Below are 25,513 nucleotides of genomic sequence, written 5' to 3'. Positions count from 1 at the left end.
ACTAATACCTAAAATGTGATCTGTTTTATGGCTTCATTACAGTTAGAATGCCTGAGGTCAAATCGTTTTAATTTCTTCACTGGACTGAGAATATTTGAGGTCAAGCATTGTTTTTATTCATCACGTCTGTTAATATGTGTGAATTTATACTGTTTTAACCATAAAAGGCAGCTGATATGCATGAAGTTATATTTTTTTAGCATTTTTTACTAGTTAGGAATGTGAAGACATATGTTTTATTACTATAATTACTGACAATAATAAGTTTTGTATACTGTTTGAGGTGCGGGATTCCGCATTGGCAGCTTTAGAAAATTGAATTATTCATACAATTTCAAATTCCAATTGCCAATTGAGGCATCAAGAGTTGCTGTCAGGCCTAGTTTTGGGGAAGGGGCGGGGGGTGTGGGGATGGGGTAGACTGTTTTTGTGCCTCCCAAGCATCGATTATGGGTTATCTGCGGCAAGTGCTGACAGCCCTATAAATACTGTACACAGCTCAGGTTGATGTCTTTTGTGTAACATGGGTCACAGAGAACAACAAGAGGCAGCAGCTGAGCCAGGCACCGATAAGAGACAGCCGGCTCCTTAGGACGTCTCCAAACTCAGCACAATAGGATATTTTGTAATCAGGGCACAAGTCCTAAAAAAATAAGTGGGGGGAAATGCTGACATCACAACAGGAAATGAAGTCACAAAAAGGTGGCTTGCACCATCAGACTCATTGGCTCCCCTCGCTCACAACTTAGATGTGATTGCATAAGAGAAGCCAGCGGGTGAGCAGCGTTCTGAATGAGCTCCGATCTCGCCCCAGAGAGGCCAAAGAGTGAATGTGTGGCTCCATTTGCTCCAGTGATCGAGCGCCTGGTAAAATAAGTGGGAGGACGCCGTCCAACAGCGTGGTACCCCGACTCGAGCCCTGTTTGTAATGATACCTGTATAAAATACTAGTAAACTCTATGTGTGTTGATGGATTGATGGACAGGCAGCCAGAATGAAGAACGACTTGTAATGTTGGTGACTCTCTACAAAGAAACTGACGTCACTAAACTAGATCATTATTAACAACAGGGGGTACCCGGTAAACCAAGCGGCATCTGGGTGAATATAGCTAATTAAAGATAAGAGGATGCCACGATATTTACTTCAGAAAAATTATTTATAAAGACAAACACTACTAATTATCTGTCTTATCACAACATAAGTTGTATGATATCTATCTGTCATCAAATGTAACGTTCATCTACTGGTTATTACCAACAACTTAACAAAACAAGCAGCAGAGAGCAGTCACCAGGAAGAGGCGTGAGGTGGGCCGAGGGGAGCATGGAGTGGAGGGGGTGAGAATACTGGGTAAGTTGAGGGCGAGAGAGGAGGAGCATGGGTCAACGGAGAGGAGTGAATGCGGGAGTCGGCTTGATAGAGGGCAGAAGGGGACTGAAGAGGATGAGAGGAAAACATGGGCAGAATGCAGGAAAAAGCGAGGTGTAGCAAGAGAGTGAGTTGTTTAGGGGAAAAAAGGAAATAGGTTTGGCAGGACAGAGGAGAGTAAGACATTAAAAAAACAAGGCAGAGAAGGGGAGGGGGGAGGAGAAATCCGACACGGCGGGCATGGGAGGGGGCCGAGCGGCAATGAGGGTGTGAAGCAGTAGGGGCCTGGGGTAAGCTGGCTGGGGAGGGGGAGGAGAAATGAACAGATGTCCGTGAGGTGTGGGAGGAGTGCCTGATGCCGGATGGGGGCGGGAGAGCCTGGGAATGCGAGAGGCTGGGCTTGCATGCGATGCGCGATGCGCGTGCATGTACACGCGAACTGCAAGAAAACCGCGGGGCTGAAAGCCCTTGGTTTGACTTGTGTTTTGCCGACATGAATTCTCGCTCCGCTCGATGCGCTTGCGCGCATCGATAGGTCGCGAGACCTAAAAATACAGAAACAACAAACAAATTGATTCGTAATTTGTTCTTAAAGATCCTTCTTCATTTTATACATCATAAATACAAATCAGTAAGACACACAATATTTAATCTTGTGTGAAAATACTTATCAAAATTCAGAAGACAAATTATTTACTTCAAGATCCACGAAGTAAAATATCATGCTATTGTGGCCCCTAATCCAAGGGTATGTAAGCAGCCCAATAGCTTGTTTCAAGGAAAATACTGGCAATGTCTTTTCTAGGCCTAATTTCCTTTTCGAGCACCAAAATAACAAGGAGCATATGAAGCGAAAAAAATGTTTTTAAGGCCTCAAATCAATATAATGCTCCTGAGGATTATATCCAAGCGATATCCAAGTCAAAAAAGGTGTCGAAATTAGTGTTAACTGTCGACGCGTTTCGGCCTGTCAAACAGTTGCAGGCCTCATCAGGACAAAGGGCAACACAAACATCATACAAGTAATCCAAAAGATAATTCTCAAATAGATTTCGGCTATGATGGTCAGAGGCTGGCGTCCACTTTCCATTAGCTTGGATAAACGCCGAGGATTTGAAGACTCTGGTTTACTTCCGAATATTGGGGTTGTTTAGATCTCCATGCGAATGCAGGTAATTGGATTACCTCGATGGAGATCCTCACGAAAGCTGGATAGACACAGGTTGCTCATTTAAAAGGATTTGTTCCTGGCTTTAACCTGTTAACTCCGGAATTACATCGACAGCCTCAGGAGCATTATATTGATTTGAGGCCTTAAAAACATTTTTTTCGCTTCATATGCTCCTTGTTATTTTGGTGCTCGAAAAGGAAATTAGGCCTAGAAAAGACATTGCCAGTATTTTCCTTGAAACAAACTATTGGGCTGCTTACATACCCTTGGATTAAGGGTCCACAATAACATGATATTTTACTTCGTGGATCTTGAAGTAAATAATTTGTCTTCTGAATTTTGATAAGTATTTTCACACAAGATTAAATACTGCGTGCCTTACTGATTTGTATTTATGATGTATAAAATGAAGAAGGATCTTTAAGAACAAATTACGAATCAATTTGTTGTTTCTGTATTTTTTGTTAAGTTGTTGGTAATAACCAGTAGATGAACGTTACATTTGATGACAGATAGATATCATACAACTTATGTTGTGATAGGACAGATAATTAGTAGTGTTTGTCTTTATAAATAATTTTTCTGAAGTAAATACCGTGGCATCCTCTTTTCTTTAATTAGTCACTAAACTAGAGGCATCTAATGCTCAATACCCCACATATATGCAATCTTTCGTTTTCCAAAGCCACTGAGACAAGCATTTGCAATGCAATAGGTCTGCAGTTACTGGAGTTTAAGCTATTGGTATTGTACATGACAATGCCCTTCATTTATGTTATTAAAACAAAAATACAAGGCATTGTTATCTGCAATGGTAATAGCTCAAACTCTCATAAATGCGAGACCTATTGCATTGCAAATGCGTGTTATATAGTGTCACTATGTATTTTTATGTACTCCACCTGTATCTTCATGTAATTGCTGCTTAGATAGGTCTGTAAAGCGCTCCGATACCTTCGGGTCTAGTTCGAGTTATATAGAGCTCAATAAATAAATAAATATTGTAGAGGCGCTTTGTCAACCTCCTAAATCTGGCTTGGAACCCCAGTCCATCTTTCAATGCAGAGGGGTCGGCAGCATTTTGAGGTAGGAGGGGCTAGGGGTCCGCCAGCAGGAGGGGGGGCACTTTCTGACTGCACCTCTCTGACAGTCTTTTTGTTTATAATAACGGTGTGTCAATGGAGCCTGTCGGCTAAAGTCTTGAGCCCAGGAGAACCTATCTACCCGGTCACTGATTTTCCAGAAACAAGGGATGTTTTTCTCTCCCAATGACACCTTCTTCTACCAATATCTGTTACCCTGCTGCTTTACCTAGTGGAGAGATATTACTATAGCCAGGGCATTACATGGGATGAAAAAACTGGGGGTATAGGGGGGTCTCTAAAAGGGGAGTGGCAAACATATTAAAAAGGTGTGGCTTACACGAATAGAGGCGTGGACTAACTCAGAATGTGTGTAGTACAATATACTTTGTGTTTGTTTTAAAAGTTTCTTCATATGTAATAACTGAAGCCAAAAAAAGGCACACTCGCATGTCTTTTGATTCACTTGTAGCGTTGTTACCAGGGCAGGCAGGAATATTTGTCAGTGCATCTTTAAAAACTCACTTTTAATAAATGTCTTTTAATGTAGTGATATAATGTGATGCACTAAGGTAAAACACTACTCTGTGTGCAAAGAAACACACTTTTAAAACTTTTTAGAGACATCCTATCAAACTCAAACATGATGATTCTTGCACAATTTACAGGTAGATTCCGACCCTGACCAAGCAGGCACGGAGTACACATTGTTCTTGGAGAACACAAATATGTGCACTAATATGACGGGGAAGGCAAAGCTTAACCAGCGGTATTGCTTTAAATCTTGATACTTTCTTAACATCTTGTGTTACTATTTAAATAGCAAGCGTGCGTCAGTGTGCTGAAGGGTAGTCTCCATCTCATTGTTGAGTGTGAATTGGGTCATATGACATGCTCGAAGTTTCCTGCCTGTCTTTAAGCAAAGGATGCTTGTGGCAGTCAATAAATGAATGAAAAGGACACATTGACAGTTAATGCCCATAGACGTGTCTCTCCATGCCACCTAAATTAATATATGACATAAGTAAAATTTGCTGAAACTCGGATCATGCCTTGCATAACTTATTTTCTTTAACCAAAAAATTTGCAGTTTGACATTTACCTATGCACAACTCTCGTTGGGTTCTGCATCAGCCTGGAAGCTAAACTGCTACTACATTTGTTTATTGACTTGTTTGACCACGGAAGCCGTGCCGGCCTAGCATGGGCGAGCTGGGCCCAGGCTCAGTGCACCAATATTCTGAGGGACAAGGAAGGGAGCTGCCTGATTTAATGTCATGCAAACAGCAGCAGGTCCATTCCAAATGGTCTCAATTGGATCCCATTAAAGACGTCTTAATCAGTCCTTATTTATCTCAGCGTAATTGTCAGCACCCCATCAACCCTCTGCCCTCGGCCCATCTTCCTCACACCTCTTGCTATCTCACCACAACGACTTTCCCACCCCCACAACAAACACCAAATTGACTTTTGGCCCAGAGCAATGTCCAGGTCAATAAGTTTTGGGGTCTCCCTGCCTGGAACATGTTATCTCAAGCACCAAGATACATGTATACCTCCCGGAACCCTGGATCAGCAATTTGAGGTGGTGCGGAGGAAATGGTGTGGCAAAAATAGGAAATGCATGGTCTTAAAATCATTACTTAAAACAAGGCCAGTCCCTGTCAAGTGCCAGTCATGACTCACCTTATTCTGATGCGTGTCTATCCAGGGATGATTACGTTTTGCCAACACTACACCAGCAGCAAAGGTCAGCACATCAAGCTGTGCAGCTGCAGGAGGCTCCAACGCTTTTCTAGGCAAGTTCCTCGAATCGAGCACAGAAAGGAAATATGTGGAGCCCAGGGTACCTTTAAAAAACTTCCCGGGCCTTCCTTCTTCCAGTTACATTTCATTTGCCCATTTTGTGATGGAGGTGGAAGCAGAACTGCCAGGTCTTACGTGAGATTCACGTAACAAGAGTCACGTTTGCATGGCCTGCCCACCAGATTGTATTGCGAGGTTGGGGCATGAAAGGGCTTGGGCATACAAACGGAGCCTGATAGGGAACGTTTCGAAGCCCCCTTTTTAGGTCGAGCCTAGAGGCAGCGTGCATGCGCTGCTCTGTGAGGCATGTGGTAATCCCTATGTGGGGTTAGGCCACACCATCCACTTTCCATTTGCTACTTTGTGTGCCTTTCAAAATTGCTTTCTTTTGATTAGTGAAACACTGCGCTTTGCCCCACCTTGGGCGGGTTTGCACTTTCTTGGCGACTGCCCCCCTCACATGTGCCCTTTCTGTCGTGTTTATTTATCCTTTGTTCGGCGCACTCTTTGTTTTTTGGCATTGAATCGTCCAGTGCTGTTTCTTCCTTCCCTCAGCCCTCTCCTTCCCTCTATGGATATGTAGGATCCTCTGCGATCTTTCAGCGCTACACTTTGTCTGTGTGCCTTCGCTCCCACCCCCCTCCCATTCCCTTTGTTCAGCACCTCCCTCGTCCCTCCTCCTCTCCTTTTTCTGGCGAGTGATCATTTTTGGTTTGCAACAATGGGTAAAGAAATCATAGCAAGCTTTAATCAAATATGTCAAAACATTCTAGGTGTACAAATGGATGTAACCACTAGCTATGCTCTACACATAGATAAGGAATGCAAATTTGTTATGAAAAATGTATATCTAATTTTATTTATTTTCATCACTTATTTAATATATTTCTTCTTAGATTCATGCATTAAGTTCATTTAATTTTTTCTAAAATAATTTTTTTAAAAGATAATATACAATGCCAATAAACAGAAAAAAATATTATCAAATTCATAAAACACTCCAGCAATTTGATTAGATAAAGTTGAAAATACTATCCCATTTATAGTTCATGGGAGCAATGCGGTAGATGTACGCCACGTTGAGAGAGGTGGAATTTTAAGTCCATTTCATGCTAGTTTCAGTTTAGTTTCAAGTTAAGTTTTCAGTTTGGTATGAAATTTTTGTTGTTCGTAGTGCTACTTAAAAAGTGCGTCATTTTTTCATCTGCAGAACCGAACCAGTGAACTACAAGTAACACATCACTGCATCAAGCTCTTAGCTCAGTAAATCACGTTAAACTTCAGTGCTAGTTACCACCGCAGAGCACATTTACCAATCCAAGCTCAGGCGCTTTGGTGGCGGATGGGGCAATGAAATATTATTTTGGGTGGTGTGAAGAGGCCACCTCTTTGGGTCTACAAAATGAGGTCTGTGCATCAGTGTGCTTTGATATGTGGAGTGCAGAAATCATTCAATTAAGCATATGCCCCAGAAAGTAAAAGCCTTTTACGTGCTTTCACTCGCCACACTAAAAGTTAACAAGCGTATGCAATGCAATATGTCTTGCATTTACAAGAGTTTAAGTTATTGGCATTGTAAATGACAATGCCTTTTATTTATATTTTAAAAACCAAAACATAAATAAAAGGCATTGTCATTTACAATGACAAAAACTCAAACTTGCGTAAATGCGAGACCTATTGCACTGCAAATGCTTGTTTTAGGTTCCTGTGGAATACAATTCCTGAGACACAAATTTCTGAATCCAAGACCAAGATTATAGATCACCAGACTACACAGAAGTTCAGAAATAACATTAAAGACAATGTAAATATATGTTTTGACTGATAATTTGTCCTGAATGTGAAATGCGTAAAATAAGAGGACTAAAAAAAGGATAGAACAGTTTTTAATTTATTTTTTAGAAGGTCTGTTTTTTAACTAACTAAACACTATTTGGCTCTGGCTAAACACTTGATTTATTATTAATGTACTTAATCTACTATTCAGTCGAACACTATGTTATTAGGTGCACCCTTAACTCATTAGCGCAAAGACAAAAACACAGTGTGGCGAAATGCACAGAGGAGAGAGGGACAGGTGCCCATAAGAGTCGAGAAGGCAAATGGAAAATGGCAAGACATGCATTTAGATAACTGAATATCCAATATTTAATTGTCCATCTATGTAGCACAAATCACAGTTGACAGAGAGCTGGCTCTTTATATGATCTATCAAAATGAGATGTATTGTGTAAAGGGACCATGGGTTCCCTCATGGAAAAAAACAGGCTGCAGGCTTCGACATTGGGGCCAGTCTGGCTCAACCAACAAGCCTCCGATGCTCAGAGATGTAGGGACACCTTTGGTCCTCTTCTCCATGGCCTAGGGGAGACGGGTGCAGAGGTGTCTTTACGCATCGGGTTTTCTTACTGAGAGAAGTCGCTGTAGAAGGGACCTGCATGCAGAGGCTGCAGGCGATGTCGGGGAATCCACAAGAGGTTTGACCACACTGGACTCTATCTCTGGAGGACAGCGGGGCGGGGGAGGGGGCATGCTGACACAGTTGGCCCACTTCTACTCGGGCCTGAAGCGACAGATGCAGTGGTGTCTTCAGGCGTTGGGTTTCTGTGGTTAGGTAGTCCTTCCGGGGATATTTGGATACCTGCAGGTTCCTGGGTGAAGTGCTGCCAGGTCTCCCAAGCTTTGGAAACCCAGAAGCTGCAGGACAGTCGACATTTGGTGAAACTCGCCAAGGCAGCAGGCAGGATTGGCACCAAGTCCGCTGGATCTTTTGTTCTTGCAGGATGTGACTTTTCTCGTCCTTTTTGGTCTTTCAGGTTGGCAGGAACTTTAGGGGATTCCCTAAATACTGACTTTAGGGGCGTTAGGGAAGTGTATGGTAGTAGCCAATGGGCAACTGACCATCGGGGTCACCATGCCCCCTGATATGACCACTTCCTGTGGTAGGTGGGCATAACCTTGTCCCAGAATTCATAAGTATGCCATTACAAAGAGGTCTACTTTTGAAAAGTCATGTCAACCTCTGTTTAGCCCACCTTACAGGTGGTACTAGCCTGGAGGTGGCACGCCTATAAGACTAACTAATGTTCCCACCTGTCCAGGTGCCAAAGCAGCTCTGTACAAAGGTGGTCAGCTTCCTCTCCTGTGAGGGGAGCCAGATTCGCATTTCAAAGGCATCAGCTTTTTTCAAGCTTGCCGACCTTGGAAGGCTAATCAGCAGGTCATCCTGTGGAAGGGAAACACTTTCCTAGACAGGCTTTTGTTCTAGGTCTCCTGAGAGCAAAAGGCTCTCGTCCTAGGGGGTCAGAACAGTGTCTCAGGTGGCAGGCTGGCCGAAACCAGTCAGAGAGCGCACCAGAGGCTGGCAGGTTTTTCAGGGGCCACTTCTAAGGTGCCCTCAATGTATATGTATTGGTAATGCCAACACTGGAATCAGTGTGGGCTTATCAATACAATATGTTTAATACCAAACAACCCTATTTTCAGTGAAGCAATCACGTAGCTGGGGAACTCGTTTTCACCAGTGTTCAGCACATGTTCTAAAATGGCTTACCTGTTCACTTACACTGGCAGTAATGGAATTGACCAGCACAGGGTCATATCTGCTTATGCAGGTATGCTCTTACATGTAATACCAAGCACCCTGCCATAGGGCTGCAGGACCTGCTGTAGGGATGACTTACAAGTACTACATGCAGTGTTAGGGGGTCTGGTACACTGATGTGTGTCAGGTCGTTTTTTCATTTTTGTTTGCACCAAAACAAGCAGCCTGCGATAGCAGCCGATCATGAATTTGGTGAGGGGTCCCTTAGGGTGGTACAATTTGTGCTGCAGCCCTTGGGAGACCATTTACAAGGGACATAGAGGATGCTTCAGGCATTGCCAATTGGGAGAACAATTGTACCGTTTTGGGAAAGTGATCTGGCACTGGGGACCTGGTTAGCAGATCTCAGTGCACTCCCAGTTGAAATCAAATCATGTACCAGGCAAAAAATGGGGGCGATCATGTAAAAAGGAGTACTTTTCTACGTAACGACTTATAAGACCCTTATCCATAGACTAACATTGAGCACCCAGCACTGTTTTGCACCGCTTTACCCTAGTGACGCTGGTGGTGTTCTGCTGGTGCTGACTTAGATCTTGCCTACCGCTCACCTTAACTCCTGGAGAAAGGTCCGGAAGTCACTGTACTATACCTGAATGCCGCATTGACTTTTACTCTCATAGGATAACATAGCAGCCTCCAGAAATAGTACTGTTGACTTTTTTAACTAAAAATATTTCCCATTTAAAAACTTACTTACCTGAACGTTTTTCTTCTGATGCCTAAACATATATAAAGATCCTTGCTATTTGTTTTAATTGGTTTGGATCGCCTTCTTGAGTCGTGTGTCTCATTTACTTCCATTGTGTGTATTTTCCGATTCCTTGCACTCCTCTGTAATAAGCTTAAGGTTCTTAACCGCACTATCCCCTAGCATAGCACTTTGGGATTGCCAAAGCAAGCCCCTGACCACTCATAAGGGAACACATGGACTCTTCACACAATAATATATCTCATTGTGATATATCATATAAAGAGCCAGCTTTCTTCTACAGTCGTCTCTAGTGCCCAATTTCGAGTCATATTACCAAACTCAGTGGTGGCCTTTATCAATCGTAGAAGAAAACAGCACTCAAATTCGAACCAAAGATCTGCAGAATATGTGCACAGTTGTAAAAGAACAAATTAATTATAATCTGAAGTTGTTTTGGGACAAGGCTTGTATTAGACACTTCCAGTGTGGGAAAAATGCTTTACACAATGGCAAGTGTGGGCAAGTGCCTGTATATAATTAAAATGCTGATAAAAACAAAATTATGCTAAATAATACTCAAATAGGCATACGTACAAGAATGGTCAGTTTCAACAAGTATTTATGTGTGTGTAGTGATACTAGTCAAATTGTGAAAATTAATTTTAAGAAGTTATTTGAAAAATGTGTGCAATAGTTCCATAAATGGAATCAGCTTCCTATTACACTAATGGGTTGCTGTAATATTATCAAAATGACCATTCTGCCTAAATTTCTATACTTGTTTAGATCTATATATTTGTATACCGATATCAAATATATTAGGTGTCTAGAAGTAGGAATCGATAGCTTTATATGGAGCTATCAGAATGTAAGCTATTGAAGAGTGCGAGTTAAGATTCTGTCAAGTGCAATAACTGTTTGGAAAAAATTGACAAATTCATAGGCATTACATTAATAAATCGTTTTTCAGCTCTCTCAGAAAACCTATCACTTCTGGTGTATTTCAGGATAGCACTCTAAAGTCATGGGCTAAACTCTGCCTCAATATAGTGGGCAACAATTCTGTAAACATGCATTATACTCCTTATTGATTTGCAAAATGAATTTTCTTTACCAAAGTAAGAATTTATGTACTTGCAGATACAAGACTATTTTTCTCAGCAATCTGTTAAATATTTCCCGAAAAAAAAAAGAACTACAGGACTTATTGTATAAGAAAAATATAATAAGAATGGGAAATCTCAAATCTGACACTTTAATACTTTCATTGTTCAGGCTGAAAATGATTTAGGAGTTATCTCACAAAAAAGGTCACATACATTTAGTCAATAATCAGTATTGACAATGTTATAAAATCATTAACAATGGGTTTTGATACTAGGTTAGTGAATCTTCTACTGCAATAATTTAAATTTTTGTTTAAGACAAATTCTACACCACAGAAATTGTGCCATGATAATTCAAGATGCTGCAGATGCGAGGAGGACGATAATGATGAATTGCACAACGCGGATGCTTGACAGAGATTTGGACTAAAGTAGCACATGCGGTGTCTGACTTATTGAATATAGATATTAGTTTAACAACCGAGATAATTTTATTTGGTTTTGTTGATGAATTTACGAAAGGTCTCGGTTTCTTTATTTTCAATGCAGTTGTGGTGGCAAGCTTATAAATTGCCCCAGAATGAAGTAATCATGGCACCCAAAGAATTGAAAAATGATGGAATTTAATATATCACCCATCTGAGATTAAAACTGCTTCGCAACTGTTTAAAGAGGAACAGAGAAAGTAATTTTTTGTTAAAAAATGGGAGCCTTGATGACAATGAGTAATTAAAGAGAAGAAAAGAAATACCAATTTTTCCTTTCTCTCTCTGTAGGCCCATTACTGAAAGACAAGTGTATAACTGTAGTCATAAGCTGAATTGTATATTTGCTGTACATATTTGCCACAGCTATGCCTATACTGTACACTTGTATATTCTTCTGCCACGAAAAAAGAGAGAAATGCTTTAGATCTCATCACTTAATAGTAGACATCATGAGTATGACTGGACCCCAAAGGTAATGGTCATTATCTAAAACTCTTACCTGTTCACCAAATCTTGCAACTTCTGCATGGGTTCTGGCTCTCCATCACGCCCACAAGTTAGGATTTCTCGGCCATCATACACACGAATTATTCGGTCTGCTGTGTTGATCAAAAAGCAACTGAAAGAAATGATCAGCAGTGAAGAAGGAAGGGCACAAAGCAAGAGTGGACAAACATATTACTTTTTTCATCTCAACTTTCACATTCAAAATATAACTAGTTGCCCATGCACATCCAGAAAAGAACACCAAGTCAAAGAAAGGCAGTGGCAGAACTACATGGAAAGAATAAAAACAAGCATTTGCAAGGCAATAGGTCTCGCAATATTGAATGTTTGAGCTATTGGAGTTGCAATTAATAATGCAACGCCAATAGCTCAAACTTTCAGTAATGCAAGAACTATTGCATTGCAAATGCTTGTTTTTTAAATTGTTTTTACAGCTGAGATGAATACTGAGCAAATACTAATGGATGGAGGCCAAAATATGGTGTTCCATATCTTATCACTACGATGAACCCTCAAAATCCCCAAAGAACCACTAATGGCTGAGATGCTTCAAGGAAATGTATAGGCGGTTGATCCTACCCCCGCCCATGCCTATGAAGAAACTAGCTGTTATCAAACGCAGACTGTTAATTACCTGACAAATTGGACGGAGCAAGATTAATACAATTAACAGGAGAGGCAAAAGGGAGGAGTTGTGTGGACTGTCATAGACAAAAGACTACATTGGAAGCAGAAAAAGGGCAATGAGATCGCCCAAGAAGATGCATACAACTGCCCCGTCTCCATCAATACGAGGTTTACTGCTTTACAGACTCTGAAAGCAGAGTAGCGCAGGCTGAGACGTTACTGTTATTCATGGAAAAACAGTAATCTAACAAACAATGTCAGGGGCATATCTATTGGGATCCACAGAAGAATTCTACTGGGTAAATTCACATAACCTTGTTTGGAGACTGGCACCATATGATGTCAGCCTCTTTAGTTTGATAATCAGCCACATATGAAATAGTATGGTGAATCTGCACGGTACATATTAAAAGGACTGCACTCCCTGATACTGGTCTGGGGAGGGGGTGGCATAAACAGAGTGGGAGGTGAAATAGAGGTGTGCAAGCCTTGCCATGCAAAATAAAAGAAAGGCGTGACCACGATAGGTGCAAATACAGAAAAAATGAGAAAAGTATGCACCGAAAAGAATAAATAACTCAACGAGTAAAAGGACATATGGCAGGGGAAGTCCTTATGGGAGGCTACAATAAGAGAAAAGGCGGTATTAAGGAGGGACTACTAAGCCTGTTAACCAATGAAAAGCCAACCTTTACAAAGGACAGTAGCAGGAGCCAATTAAAAAGATGGGTGAAACGTGGTAGGGGCTTAAGGCCCATATCCTTAATACAGCATGTCTCGAAGAGACAGCGCAATCGCTGCCTCAGCAAGACCTAATTAGTGTATTGGGTATTAACATTGGTCAATAAAAAGGAAAGGAAATAAGGTCATATGAAGTGTGTATGCATAGGATAGGAGATAAACAAGGTAGAAGAGGTCTACTTTGCCTTCTTCCCTCTAGACCCAACACTTAGCCCCAGTAGTTAATTCACAAGGTAGTACTTTACCACAGCACCAGACCATTTTAAACAATTCAAACACTCACCAACACCATTACACATGATGCTACTCAAAACATGGATGAAGACATGGATATAAAAAAAACATTTGGCAACCTAAGTACTAAAAAACGTAACACTGTACAACCTGAGGATTTTCAGGCAGTATACACAATTCTGTATTCATCCTCAGGCTTTTTACTTTCTCACCCTGCCAGGAGTAATTTTACGGTGCTTTAAACTGAAAACAAGCTATTTCCCAACTGGTTCCAAACACCAGCCTACAGAAAGTACAAGCTCAAACTATATACAATCGTTTCCAAATTTAAGGTCTACTGTGACTTATTTTTCAAAGCCAGGGCCTTAACGTGTAGCTCATAACTGATGGATGATACAAATATCAACATCAATTCAGTGTCTAACCTTCCCTTCCTTGCAAACTCAATGGATTTTATAGCCGTGGTGTTACTGGTGCCGGTCGTAACCCTGAAGGATGCCACAAGGTCTGGAGAATCCGTTTTTAGGACCAAGATCTGCAAGAAAAAGAAAAGAAACCATGGTTGACTTTGAAAGCATTATCCACTAGAATATTTCTGCTGACAGAAGAAAAGTTACATCCTTACGTTATATCTCTCAATTATAAAACAATGGCAATTTTCCCAGGTCTTGTAATTTTAGCACAGATTCTTTTCTTTTTCATTTTAATGAAATGAATCATACATGCTTAAAAACACATACAAATATTTTCTTAACCTAACCTTCCTATCTCTAAACAGGAGAAACTGAATATAAATGAGCTGATAAGTATCACAGATTACAGACTGACCAAGCAATCCCTGAAGGTAGAGGTTAGAAAGTTAAGTCAGTCCATCTCAAAGCTTTCAAACATGAGTAGAAATAAATACTTGTCTAGGTGCACTTTAATCTGTTCTCTGTGGTTCCCGGTGAAGGGTTATTCATGAATTCATTGAAAATTCTCCTGTTAGAGCACTAGGATCACAAATAGTAACTTTCCCCTCTCAGTCGTGTGATCTTAAGAAAACTTCCACCCACGATCAAAGAAAATCAGGATAAAGAAAAAATGGAGGGAGAGAGGATACAGACAGCATGAAATGTGTATGGATGTTTGATCTCCTTGTGCGTCTATCCCGGAGTCACAGTCTAGATATAGAATAAAATGTGGACTGATTTCCATATTCACACTTTAAAAATCTGCAAAAAGAATGTTTATGAGAAAGTTCAAAGTAGGTGCCTTTTTCCCCTGAGTAAATGGGCATCAGGTCTGACGCTTTAGTAATGTATTTGGTTTTTGGTAGCAGAGAATTGCAAACGATATGCTACAGACAGGATATAAATGGTTTTCTGGCCACAATGCCTAAAATTGCCTAAACATGCCCAACATCTTTAGTTTTTTTAATGAAGTACCTTAACAAGTGCATGACAGACCTTTCTATCAGTTAGGTCAAATAAGGGAAAAATAGGGATAAAAATTGACTGATCAATATTAAATTCATGAATTCATTTTGTTAGAAAATGAGGGGTTGAGATCTAATAACCATTATTCTAAGACAACTATACAAGGCTTGTTACAACATAACTTTCCGTAGCTCACTCAATCTACAAGCAGAAGTGACAGTTACAAGAAAATCAACTTCAAGAGAGGTGCTTAGGAGTAAATCAGTGCAGGTTTTTTTGTGAGCAAGTGCCTCTTTTGACATGGTTAGCCCCTACTTTATGCCTAGTTTTGATGTGGTTTCAATTATAGTGCACAGGGTCCCTGCCAACCATGTCCCTGTGCAAGTGCTTCTTCCCTAAAACATACCCGCAAATGGTACTTCTGCCCTTCTGTAAGTCCCTAGTAAATGGTACCCTGAGTACCTGGGGCCTGGGAGCAGACGCCCTGGGACCCCACTCACTAGGATCTTGCCAGTGCCCTTGCAGCTTGCATGCCATTCAGAGGTGAAAAACTGCAAAGTTGACATGGTACCCTGCCTGGCTGCTAAGCCAACCAGCACTGCTTGTAGGTATGGGTTAGTCACCCACAAGCAAGTTTACAGCCCGAGTGCAGGGTGCACTATACCCCAGGTGAGTAGATATGCCTCTACAATACTTAAGTCAATTCCTAAATATTGTAAGTGCTAGGGAAGCCATGAAAAGTACATGGGCTTCCACAGCACCAACATGGCTTCACTGAAACCAGGAGTGTTTGGTACTAAACAACTCCTTGTAATATATCAACACTGATGCCAGTGTGAGATTTATTACACCATGTACTCCGAGTGAACGTCAGAAGTGCCCCCTGAAAACCTACCGACCCTAGTGTAAGCACTGACTGACTTTAGGCAGCCTTTCACACGCAGATATGTTTCTGGTCCCCCGGGTGGAGAACCTCTGATCATTGGGACCAGTAACAATGCACATCCTAGGCAGAGAATGGGCCAGTGTTCGAAGGGGAATCTCCAAAGGCCTGCTACCTTTGTAATGTGACCCCCAGCCTCTGCTGCTAGCAGTAGATGGCAGCCCCTGGTTTGCACCCATCTTTAGATGGGAAAACCTCAAAGAATAGGAGGTGTGCCCATCCCTCTGTCAACTCCACCCCAAAGATGAGGGAGGGGAGGTGTAGCACAGCTTTTAGACCATGTCATCTTGAAGATGGAGAGACCCCTTCAGTCAGGGCTAGGTCTATAACCTCTCCCACAGGAGAGTGGCATAATTGAGGGTGTAGTCACCCCAGGTAAGGTCCCCATTGTCCCTACCTGCTACTCCCTTAAAACACCTCTAAATGTAATATTTAGGGGGCGCCCTCAGATCTGGAAACTAGATCTGAGATGACCTAAGATGAAAGAAGACATCCCCGCAGAGAAGACTGAAGAAAACAACTGCTTTCTGGTCTGTCTCCACCTTCGACGAAGCTGCGATATGTCTTGCAGCCAGTGACCTCTGAAAACCCTGGGTGGACTTCTGCCTTCGACAAAGACTCCAATCACCCGAGGACAGCAGCTGTATCCAGAAGAAATCTACTCCCAGGACTCCAGATCCAGGTGGATACACGTCTCCTGCCCACTCTGTACCAGACACCCACTGCCCGATTCGGATTAGCTTACCTTTCCAGTGAAGTCTCCCCAGCAAACCTGACTGAGTCCCGTGTTGGCTGACCTCTCCTGATCTTCACTACAGTGCCTGCAGTGTGAATCCAGAGGCTCCACCTGACTGCGACTGGCTCCGGTAAGAAGACTCAGACGTTGAAAAGCACCAAAGCACCTAAAGCCCCTTGGTTTTGGTGAGCTGAATTCACAGTGACCCTACGACACCCTACACCTCTACTTACCTCTGCTGTTGTTTCTCTCCCTCCTGCAACCTCCAATGCAACGCCTGTGGCCTGTTTGCCTACAACAGAATCTCTGAAAAGCACTGGGCGCCAGGTGCTGAAATTGAGCCCTGCACCCGGCCGCCCGTGCTACTGGTGGTGCATGTTTGGTGCAGCTTTGTGGCCCCCACTGTGCTTAACTTAACCCCCCAAAGCTTGGCCCCTGCAACCAATCTACTTATCTGCAAGCAGTGTGCTTCGAGAACCCCCAGACTCTAATGAAACCTGTTGGGCCAAACTCAGTTTTGATCTCTGCACCCGGCCGCACCAGTGCCACTGTGGTGCAATTTTGGCACTCACCCGACCCTTGCCCCGTGCTGAGCTATGGTCCGAAGACTGGAACTGTAAGTGTGATACCTGTTTAAACACAGAATTATTTTCCTCATAAAATAACATTGAATTGCGCAGAAACTGTCCTAAGTGTCAACTTTGGAAAGCAAAAAGTATTTATCTTTAAAAACGCACTTACCTTATTACGATACTCTTAGTCTTAAAGTAAAATACAAAGCATATTTTTGAGTCTCGCTTAGGTAGCGTCTCTTCGAGACGTGCAGCATTCAGGATATGGGCATTAAGCTCCATCCATGTTTGGCCCATCTTTACAACTGGCTCCTCTTCCTGTCCTTTGTAAAAAACGGCTTTTGATTTGTCAATAGACGAAGTAGTCCATCCTTAGTAGCTCCCTCTCTCCTGTTGTTACCTCCCATAAGGACAGCCCCTCTTACATGTGCCCTTACTCCCTAGATTTCATTAGCAGTTAGGGAGAACTATTTACTTAATTTAATATCTTGCAGAAGCAGGCTTGACAGGTTGTGCGAGCGCATAGCAATGGCAGCTGCTTCTTTTATATCCAGCGCCACTCATCACTGACTCTTTAAAGCGGTGCTTTAAGTGGCGTCCACCCCCTCTGCCCCCTGGTTTACCTGACTGAGCATGGGGCCCAATCACAGACGCCGTGCTTGATCTTTTAAATAGCCTCCCCCCACTCTACAGCCAGCGTGTATATAGTATGTTTCAATGCAGCGCCTCATGCTACGCTTCAGATTTAATTTTAGCGGCCCAGGCTTTTTTGTTTTTCTTATGCGCGACTCACGAAATTGAGCAGGCAGAGAGGCAAGCCCTCTTTGATCTTGAACAATGGTGGCAGCGCTACTTTCTTTTTAAATAGAGCGGCTCACCCAAATCTTTGTGGGGTGGAGGGGGCATTACATTTTATTTATGCAGCGCAGCATGCCTGATCAACAATGGCAGCGCGCACCCTCCTTTCATTTTGCATGGCACGTCTGCAGCCTTTTTGCCACACCTCCCAAGCCCCCTCAAGAGTAACACAGTCCGGGGGTTGTCTCCCCTCGCAGCCGTCCGATGGTGCTTTCCTTGAGAAAGTGCTACACAGTAGTTTGGAAACAGTAGGTAAAAGTAGGTGCGACAGCCTCTAATTTCCCCCAGATGCAGCTTGCGGTGGCACTGTGTACTTGGGCATGTATGCTTAAATGCACCAGGTCTGCCTAACCACAGACCGTACTATCCCTGCACACCACAAGCCCCGCCCACCACAGCCTGTACCATCCCAGCACACCACAAGCCCCGGTTCACCACCTTTTATTACAAGCATGTGGCTGTGCACCCATACAGGAAGCGAGTAGCACCTCCCTTCTTACACCAGCAACCGTGCATATAGACACATTTGAGGCTGCAAGCCCACTTTATGCCCTGCTTTGCAAGGAATTTTTTTATTCACTCAAGATGCAATTCAGGGAAGCACAAGATTCGAAAGAACAGCGACGTGCTTTGTGGTTTCCATTGAAAATCTATCACAAGACCTCGTTCATAGGCTCGTAAGTGCTGTGATGTTACCTCATACTACAGTGAAAGCCACAGCTTGTTAAGCTCAGCGAGGGGGGGGGGGGGGGTGGGGAGGGGAGTTGCTGTATATTTCTGAAGGCTTTCTCCACATTCCTCCTACCTTTTGCCTCCTCAAGATTCTCGAATGGCTTACCACCCAACCAAACAGTGCCTGCCTTTAAGAATGGAGCAGTAATACTATGCTACTGTTTATGAATTCATAATTTTGCTTTCATTTAATTTTTTTTAGTATGTGGTTACACAAAAACCTCAATAACACTAACTTAATTTCAAAATTTTGACTATGATGCTCACGGCTCTTCAGAAAAAAAAAATGATTTTATGCTGCTAATATATTACACTCCATCACACAAGGGTCAGGGCCGGCCATAGGCATGTGCAAAGTGTGCACCTGCACAGGGCCGCCAAACCCCAGGGGCCGCCACGACCAGGATCAATTCGGAAGGATCACTGGCACTGGCGGCCCCCTGGCAGGATTTGGCGGCCTCCGCCGGGGGTTGAGTATTACAGCGGTAGGCACACTGGCGCCAGCGCAGTCCCAAAGCACAATGCAGTGAAGCAAGCTAGATGGGTGCACAAAGGACAACAAACGGTTTAATTGACGGTACAGTGTCACAACTTTACTTTATATGTATACAGTTTGAACATGGCTTCAAGGTGTTTGATGGCATGATAGGATATAATAACACCCACGATCTTTTGGGGGGGGGAGAATCAGATTTCCACTATTTTCTACAAACAAAAAGTATTTTTAGAGCTGGACAGGAAGTTGCAGCAGTTTTGTGGTTATAAAAGTGAAAGAGGAAGCTGTGGCTCAAGCTCTGTGCCATTTTGAAAACCCACGTTGGAGCGGCCAAATCTGAAATGACTTAATCTGCGCGGAACAAGAGGTCAAAAATAGAGATGGCATTTTGATTAAAATTCAAAAAACAGGACACGTGGCAGCTCTCGTGAGAACCCTGAAACACACGGGTGGACACTTCTGGCTGTGACTTGAAATTAGAAAAGATGTTGGGGCCTAGTCACATACTACTTTTGTAGTACATTTTGTACTACTAACATACTACAAAACGCTATTGAGTAACCTAGGTGCAGAGGCCTCCCCTTCACTGATCTTTCATGTGGTGGCCCGCTTTAAAAGTTAGACATTTGACCTAGCGCAACTTTGGTGGAGCAAATGACAAAACATGTTTTCATTAGAAACGTTCGAATTGTAAACAATGCGTGACGTTGAAGGGTGTCATGGTTTCTAAAGCAAATAATAAGATACCACCCCCGTTAACCTGTTTGGTACTAAAATACATCCATAGTTAGGGTGCAGTAAGCCCCCTCTCACCACTTTGCTCCAGTGCCGCTGCACTGATGACCACTGCTCCTCTATACAATAAACCTGCAAATATGCACTAGTGGTTTAATTATATCTGATATCCTGGTGAACAAAAGCATATACCTGTGCAACGAAGCCTCAAATGCTGTCTCTCGTCCCCTAAGTAGTTGCATTTCAGCTAATTTTTCACGTGTATGCGGTCTTATTTGTAAATGTGTAACTCTTAAGCAAATGCCATGTTTAAAACTTGACATGACGCATCATGTGTTTCTTTCTGACAGAAATGCATTTTGAGCATGGGCCTTGCCTCCGGTGCAGTGACAATGCACTGGGAGACACGTGGAGTGACACATTAATTTATGAAGTGCTGGCATGTTTCATTTTAGTTGTGTTTTTTGTTATATATTACAATAGAGAGAGGCCTATGCACTAGAATCAAATTGCGGTTCGGGGTCGCAGATCCATGCATTTAGAATAAAGCCATCTTTCATCCCAAGTTTCTGTCTGTTGTGTAGCTGTGACCAGCATACATTGTAACTTCATAAACGTCCACTCCTGGCTGGCTGTGAGGCACTGCCAAGCACACACTGATCATGTGAAGCCATTTCTTTTGTTGAAGTCCATCTTATGAATTATGGGCAAAAGCCATTTTGTGGCAGAAAGGACATTTTTGTTTTATTTTTTAATCAAAAAGCAATGCACAATAAATGGCCCCTTGTGATGTCATTTTAACATTGCACCTGAACAAAAGAAAGATTTCAGATGGCATTGCAACAAAGAGGCTTTCGCTTTCGCGCATTGTGGCGCAATTCCTCGCAAAAAACGTGGTTAATTGTTAGGGGGCAGGCGATGATTTATGGAACCGATCACATAGCCCCATTAGTCGAACACATCTACTGCCAAAATGGCCGCATCCTGCAGGCTACATGCTTAAATGCCGCCCTGCTAACTCGGCCTGTTATCCTCCCAAAGTCATTAAAACGAGTGCAACTCAGTTGTGTTATCGAAGTAACTGTCAGTAAAAGAGCTACAGGGCTGTCGCAGCAAACGCTACATTACACACCATACATATTTGCATTGTTGTTGGTTATTTAACAGTTGCAATGCGTGTGACTTGGTAAAGGTTCCCCGGGCCCGACCCTTCAATTTGGAACGGTGAGAGTCTGACTCTGAGACGAGACTGCTATAGAGAGAGTCTGAGAATTAATTAAATAGTATAATTTTAATTTATAATATATACACTGTATATATGATGATATGATATGATTGTGTACTTTCACTCAGACGGTTCTTCCTCTATATGATAAGGATGTGACCTCTACAGAGATTACTGATGACACACAAGTGTAGATCATATTTACAGTTCTCTGATCTACGTCCCAAGATAGACATTAAAACAATCAGTTACATGTGTCTGTCAGAATCCAAACCAGGAGAATCCCTAGTAGTCTCTTGGGTTACATTTTATTCATGCTTGTGGTGGCCCACCTATCCCATAGCCTTCCTTAATACGGCAATGTTGTCAGCTCTTGAAACCTTTCGTTGGTTGTCATTTCGTGAAAGAATCTTGAACAAGTGTGTGTGGTTGTGGCCCAATTGTTTAAAAACTGTTGCATATTTACTCCCTTATGAATATACTGACTAAGTTTAAGTAAAAAATGTGATTGTGGCACTGGCAGTGCAGTGGCACACAAAGCTCGCTACAGTAAGTGCAGAAGGTGCCGGTGCCCCGGTCATGGCCCTGGCATACAGCTGTCTGTGCGGCCAGTCCCTCATGTCGTGTGTCACAATGCCCTCCTCCTCCTAAATTGTATCGTTCTGAGACGAATTCGGAAGGGTAGGAGCAGCCGCAGGTACTGGTCAATCATCTAACGACTTTTCTGGACGTATTATTAAAACACCTTCCTGAGCTCCGCCCCGTCCGGAACCCCTCTTCCGGGGCCCCCACCTACGCTCCCTGCACAGGGCCACCATGAGCCTAGAGCCGGCCCTGCAAGGGTAAAATAAATATTGCCATTTACAATGCCAAACAATGCCAATAGCTCCAACTCAAAAAATGCAAGACCTATTGCATTTCTAATGCTTGTTCTGAAATTGGTATATTCTCCTTTTTGAGTTGTGTGTCCATTATTGATCAATGTTCTGCTATGAATGTCTTACACTACTCTGTGTTAGGCCTAAGGCTGTTAACCCACACTAGCACTTTGGGTTTTACAATGAGCCCTGTACACTTTTGGTGAACCCCTGAACACTGTGCAGAGTATAACCACCTAGTGGGCATGCCATATACAGAGCCAGCTTCCTACAGTTTTCAAAAGGAGGAGATAGATAGAACTAAGTTTAATCCCCATCGGTAAGAAGGAGGTCTACCTAGGGGAAGCCGGTTTTACCGCCTTCCAGAAAGTCCTTAATTACTTGGATTTTGAAAAATAAGGCATGAGTGGGAGAGAGGTTAGGTGAATTTTGGTGAAAGAAAACTACAATCCATACTTAGCAATGTACACAAAGTGAGAAATTACGGCAGCTTCCTGGCACTTCAGTCTTAAAAAATTGATGATACATCATAAGCAGAATTTCTTCCACATGAATGGATGCAAAGACCTTGTATAGAATCTTTGTTTGAAAATGTTCATGCACTGATTGTTTATCTTATTGTAGTTTCAAACAGCTCATACAGGGTTAGATGGGTCACAGATCTGTGCCAACTCATATATCTAATGTTTAGTGCCTCGGTTCTCATTCGATTGTAATGACAACGTATAAAAAATATGCAAATGAGACACTTGATATTCTGGTTACAATATTTTGTCTCCTCAGAAACATTGGCCCTCTCTAGCCCGTTCTTTCTCTCTCTCAGCCCAGTAGCTCTCCCTACCAACTCCCTCCCCTTCCAGTCGTGCGTCAGTCTGATTCAATTTCTGTAGGTGATATATATGCCAGCATTCTTGTGGAAGCGTTTCCATGTAGTTCGGTGTGCCATCTCATACTCCTATGGAGTCCTGCCCCGCCAGGTCTTCAGAGTGCGATCTCCATAGGGAAATCTAAGTGTAGCTACTATTTCTAGGGAGCACGTGGTACCTCCTCCAGTGAAGAGGGGAAAACTTTCATGCACTGATGCGCTTTTGAGCGCATTCTAAAACCTGGTTGTTAAACTCCGCAGTGTCATGCTGTGGAGTCATATTTTTGCCCAACACTTTAAATGAAGGATGTGGTCTGCACAGTCTCTTCTCTGGTTCTTTGGACAGGCAAAAGCCATCCTTAAACTAATATTGCCAGGCCTATTCCAGCACAATAAATGTTGTTCTGCATCTGGATTGCTTCAATTGTTTGATACCCTTTGGGGTAATGGCTTTGAGAACGTGTTTTGACCAATAGATTAAAAGGGAATCTGCCTCTTCGGCTGGGTCCACACTGAATAAATATCTTAAATAAATAAATGAGATAAAAATTCATAGTGATTCTGGTTCATCCTGTCGATAAGGGATGTTTTGGCATTTTACTATCGGGCAAGCAAATCCAGCTGCAGATGCTCATACAGGTCGATGATCTGAACACAAATTATTGAGAACATATTTGTGAAACTCTCATTATGCTTCAGCTTGCTGAATTTCCCAAATGTATGTTTTGACCATGAGCCAATCCCACATAATTTTAGCTGTCCTCAACCGAGTCTGATCTCCTCCCTACTTTCCAGTACACAGCTGGGTTCCTCATTTGGAGCAACACATTAGAGCCAGAGGGACTGCCCTCAACTCCTCTTTTTGACACTATGAGGCTCCTGGATTTGCATTCTCTGAAGTACACTACCCATTTGTGGAGAGAGGAGAATGTGAAGATCATCTGTATGGACTGTAGGAAAAGACCATCCTTCATTATGTTGTGACATTTTGTTCAAAACAGGCAATATTGGAATGCTGCCACAAACAGTGTCAATGCGCCGTCCCAATGATGTATTAATTTCACTAGTCCTCCAGATTCTCACAGAGGTCTTAAAAGCAAGTGAAATTTTAGACTACAGCAATCAGGTCAGCCATTTGAACGCCCTTATTGTAATACCTACCGCCTCCAGTCTGTGTCAGAGGAGGATATGGGAGACGGTATCGAAAGCAGCACTCAAATCAAGAAGAATGAGTGCAGCTGTCCTTCTATGATCTAGTGTCTTTTTGAGATCCTCTGAGGCCAGTAAGAGAGCAGTCTCTATACTACACCCTGGTCGAAAGCCCGTTTGCACGTGGTGCAAGAGATGGTGAAATTATTTTTTTTAAAACATGGTCAAATAACCGTTTGCCAGTTTTTCAATTATTGTGCTGACACCTGGGAGCAATGTTATTGGTCTGTAATTCTCGACCTTTTCAGGGTCTAAGGAGAACTTTATCATCAAAGGACTGATGATTGCATGCTTAAAGGATTTAGGGACTTACCTACTTTCCAGCAATAGATTACAGATGGTCGTCAAGGCAAGGCAAATATGATGACATTACCTCCTTTCAGCAGAATATCAAAAGGGGCCGGATCCAGAAGAGAGCCAGAATCGACTGTGTTTGCTGCTGCCCTTATTAAATAGTTGTTCAACTGAGGTAAGATCGAGAAGTCCAAGGGTACTTTTTTATCTGGTACGTCCTCTTTGATAGCAGAGTATAGGTCTAAGTCTCCTGCCAAAGAAGCATATATGAGACTTACTTTTCTAAGGAAGAACTTAGCAACGTGCTAATAACGTTCCTTAGAGGGGGAGGGACCAGCTCCTGCCACTTTAGTTTTTAAAAAAAAAATAATTCACAATCTCGTACACCTCTTGCATGATATCCGATGTGCCAATGGACTTTTTTTGTAGCGATTAATACTTTAAAATATTTTGTTTTTTAACATTTTCAAGTGATAAACATACAAATGGTTTAAGTAAAACTTAGTAGTTTTCTGGCCATCTGGCCAAGTTTGGAATTAGGTAGAAGGACTTGAGGGCAATACAGACTGCTGAGAGTTTCAGGCGATTGAGATCATTCATGGATCCGCTCCAAGCCCAAGGGACTGCTACACAGTGTTGGAAAAAGTGCTCATAACTATTGGGTGCAAAGGTGCCCCTAATAAAAGGATTCACTTTCATCAAATTCTTTAGCAATCGCTTCCATGGAACATGATATAGAGCTATAAACATGCTCCGCTTGTCATTTCATTCCCCAAACACAGACTCAATTTAGTGATACCTTTTATCACACAAATTTATAGAATTACTAAGATATAATTTCTTTTCATTCTGGAGTTTTAGAACTATCTCCAGAGATTCTGGGGCATAGCCATAGATATTCAGGGGTTATATTATTTGCAACAGATAGGGTAGAGGACTGTAGGAAGAGATAAGTACGAAAGATATCAATATCATCTTTAGATTATCTACTGTGCACCAGGAGAAGTCAGCACCCAATATAGTGACGAGTCAGTGTAGTGACATTAACTGCCCCCGTTTCTCTCGCATCCCCAGTCAAAATTGGTTACATTCAAGATCCAGTCACCTCCATCTTTCTG

General features: G+C 42.4%; 1 protein-coding gene across 4 annotated transcripts in view; it reads right to left on the bottom strand.

Annotated features, from left to right (window-relative positions):
• The window catches only part of RBBP5 (RB binding protein 5, histone lysine methyltransferase complex subunit), a 225,494-nt gene that overhangs the window by 139,420 nt on the left and 60,561 nt on the right, over positions 1 to 25,513 (bottom strand). For all 4 annotated transcript variants that reach the window (XM_086923451.1, XM_086923453.1, XM_086923450.1 and 1 more), the window contains exons 6-7: positions 13,860 to 13,969; positions 11,825 to 11,944 (exon numbers count right to left, since the gene is read on the bottom strand). In XM_086923451.1, the coding sequence (XP_086779577.1) occupies positions 11,825 to 11,944; positions 13,860 to 13,969 (230 nt within the window). The remainder of the gene's footprint in view (positions 1 to 11,824; positions 11,945 to 13,859; positions 13,970 to 25,513) is intronic.

The sequence above is a fragment of the Lissotriton vulgaris genome, chromosome 5 (assembly GCF_964263255.1).
Source record: "Lissotriton vulgaris chromosome 5, aLisVul1.2, whole genome shotgun sequence".
NCBI classification, from domain to species: Eukaryota; Metazoa; Chordata; class Amphibia; order Caudata; family Salamandridae; genus Lissotriton; species Lissotriton vulgaris.
The sequence above is the reverse complement of the archived record's forward strand: the minus strand, read 5'-3'. Positions and strand labels throughout refer to the sequence as shown.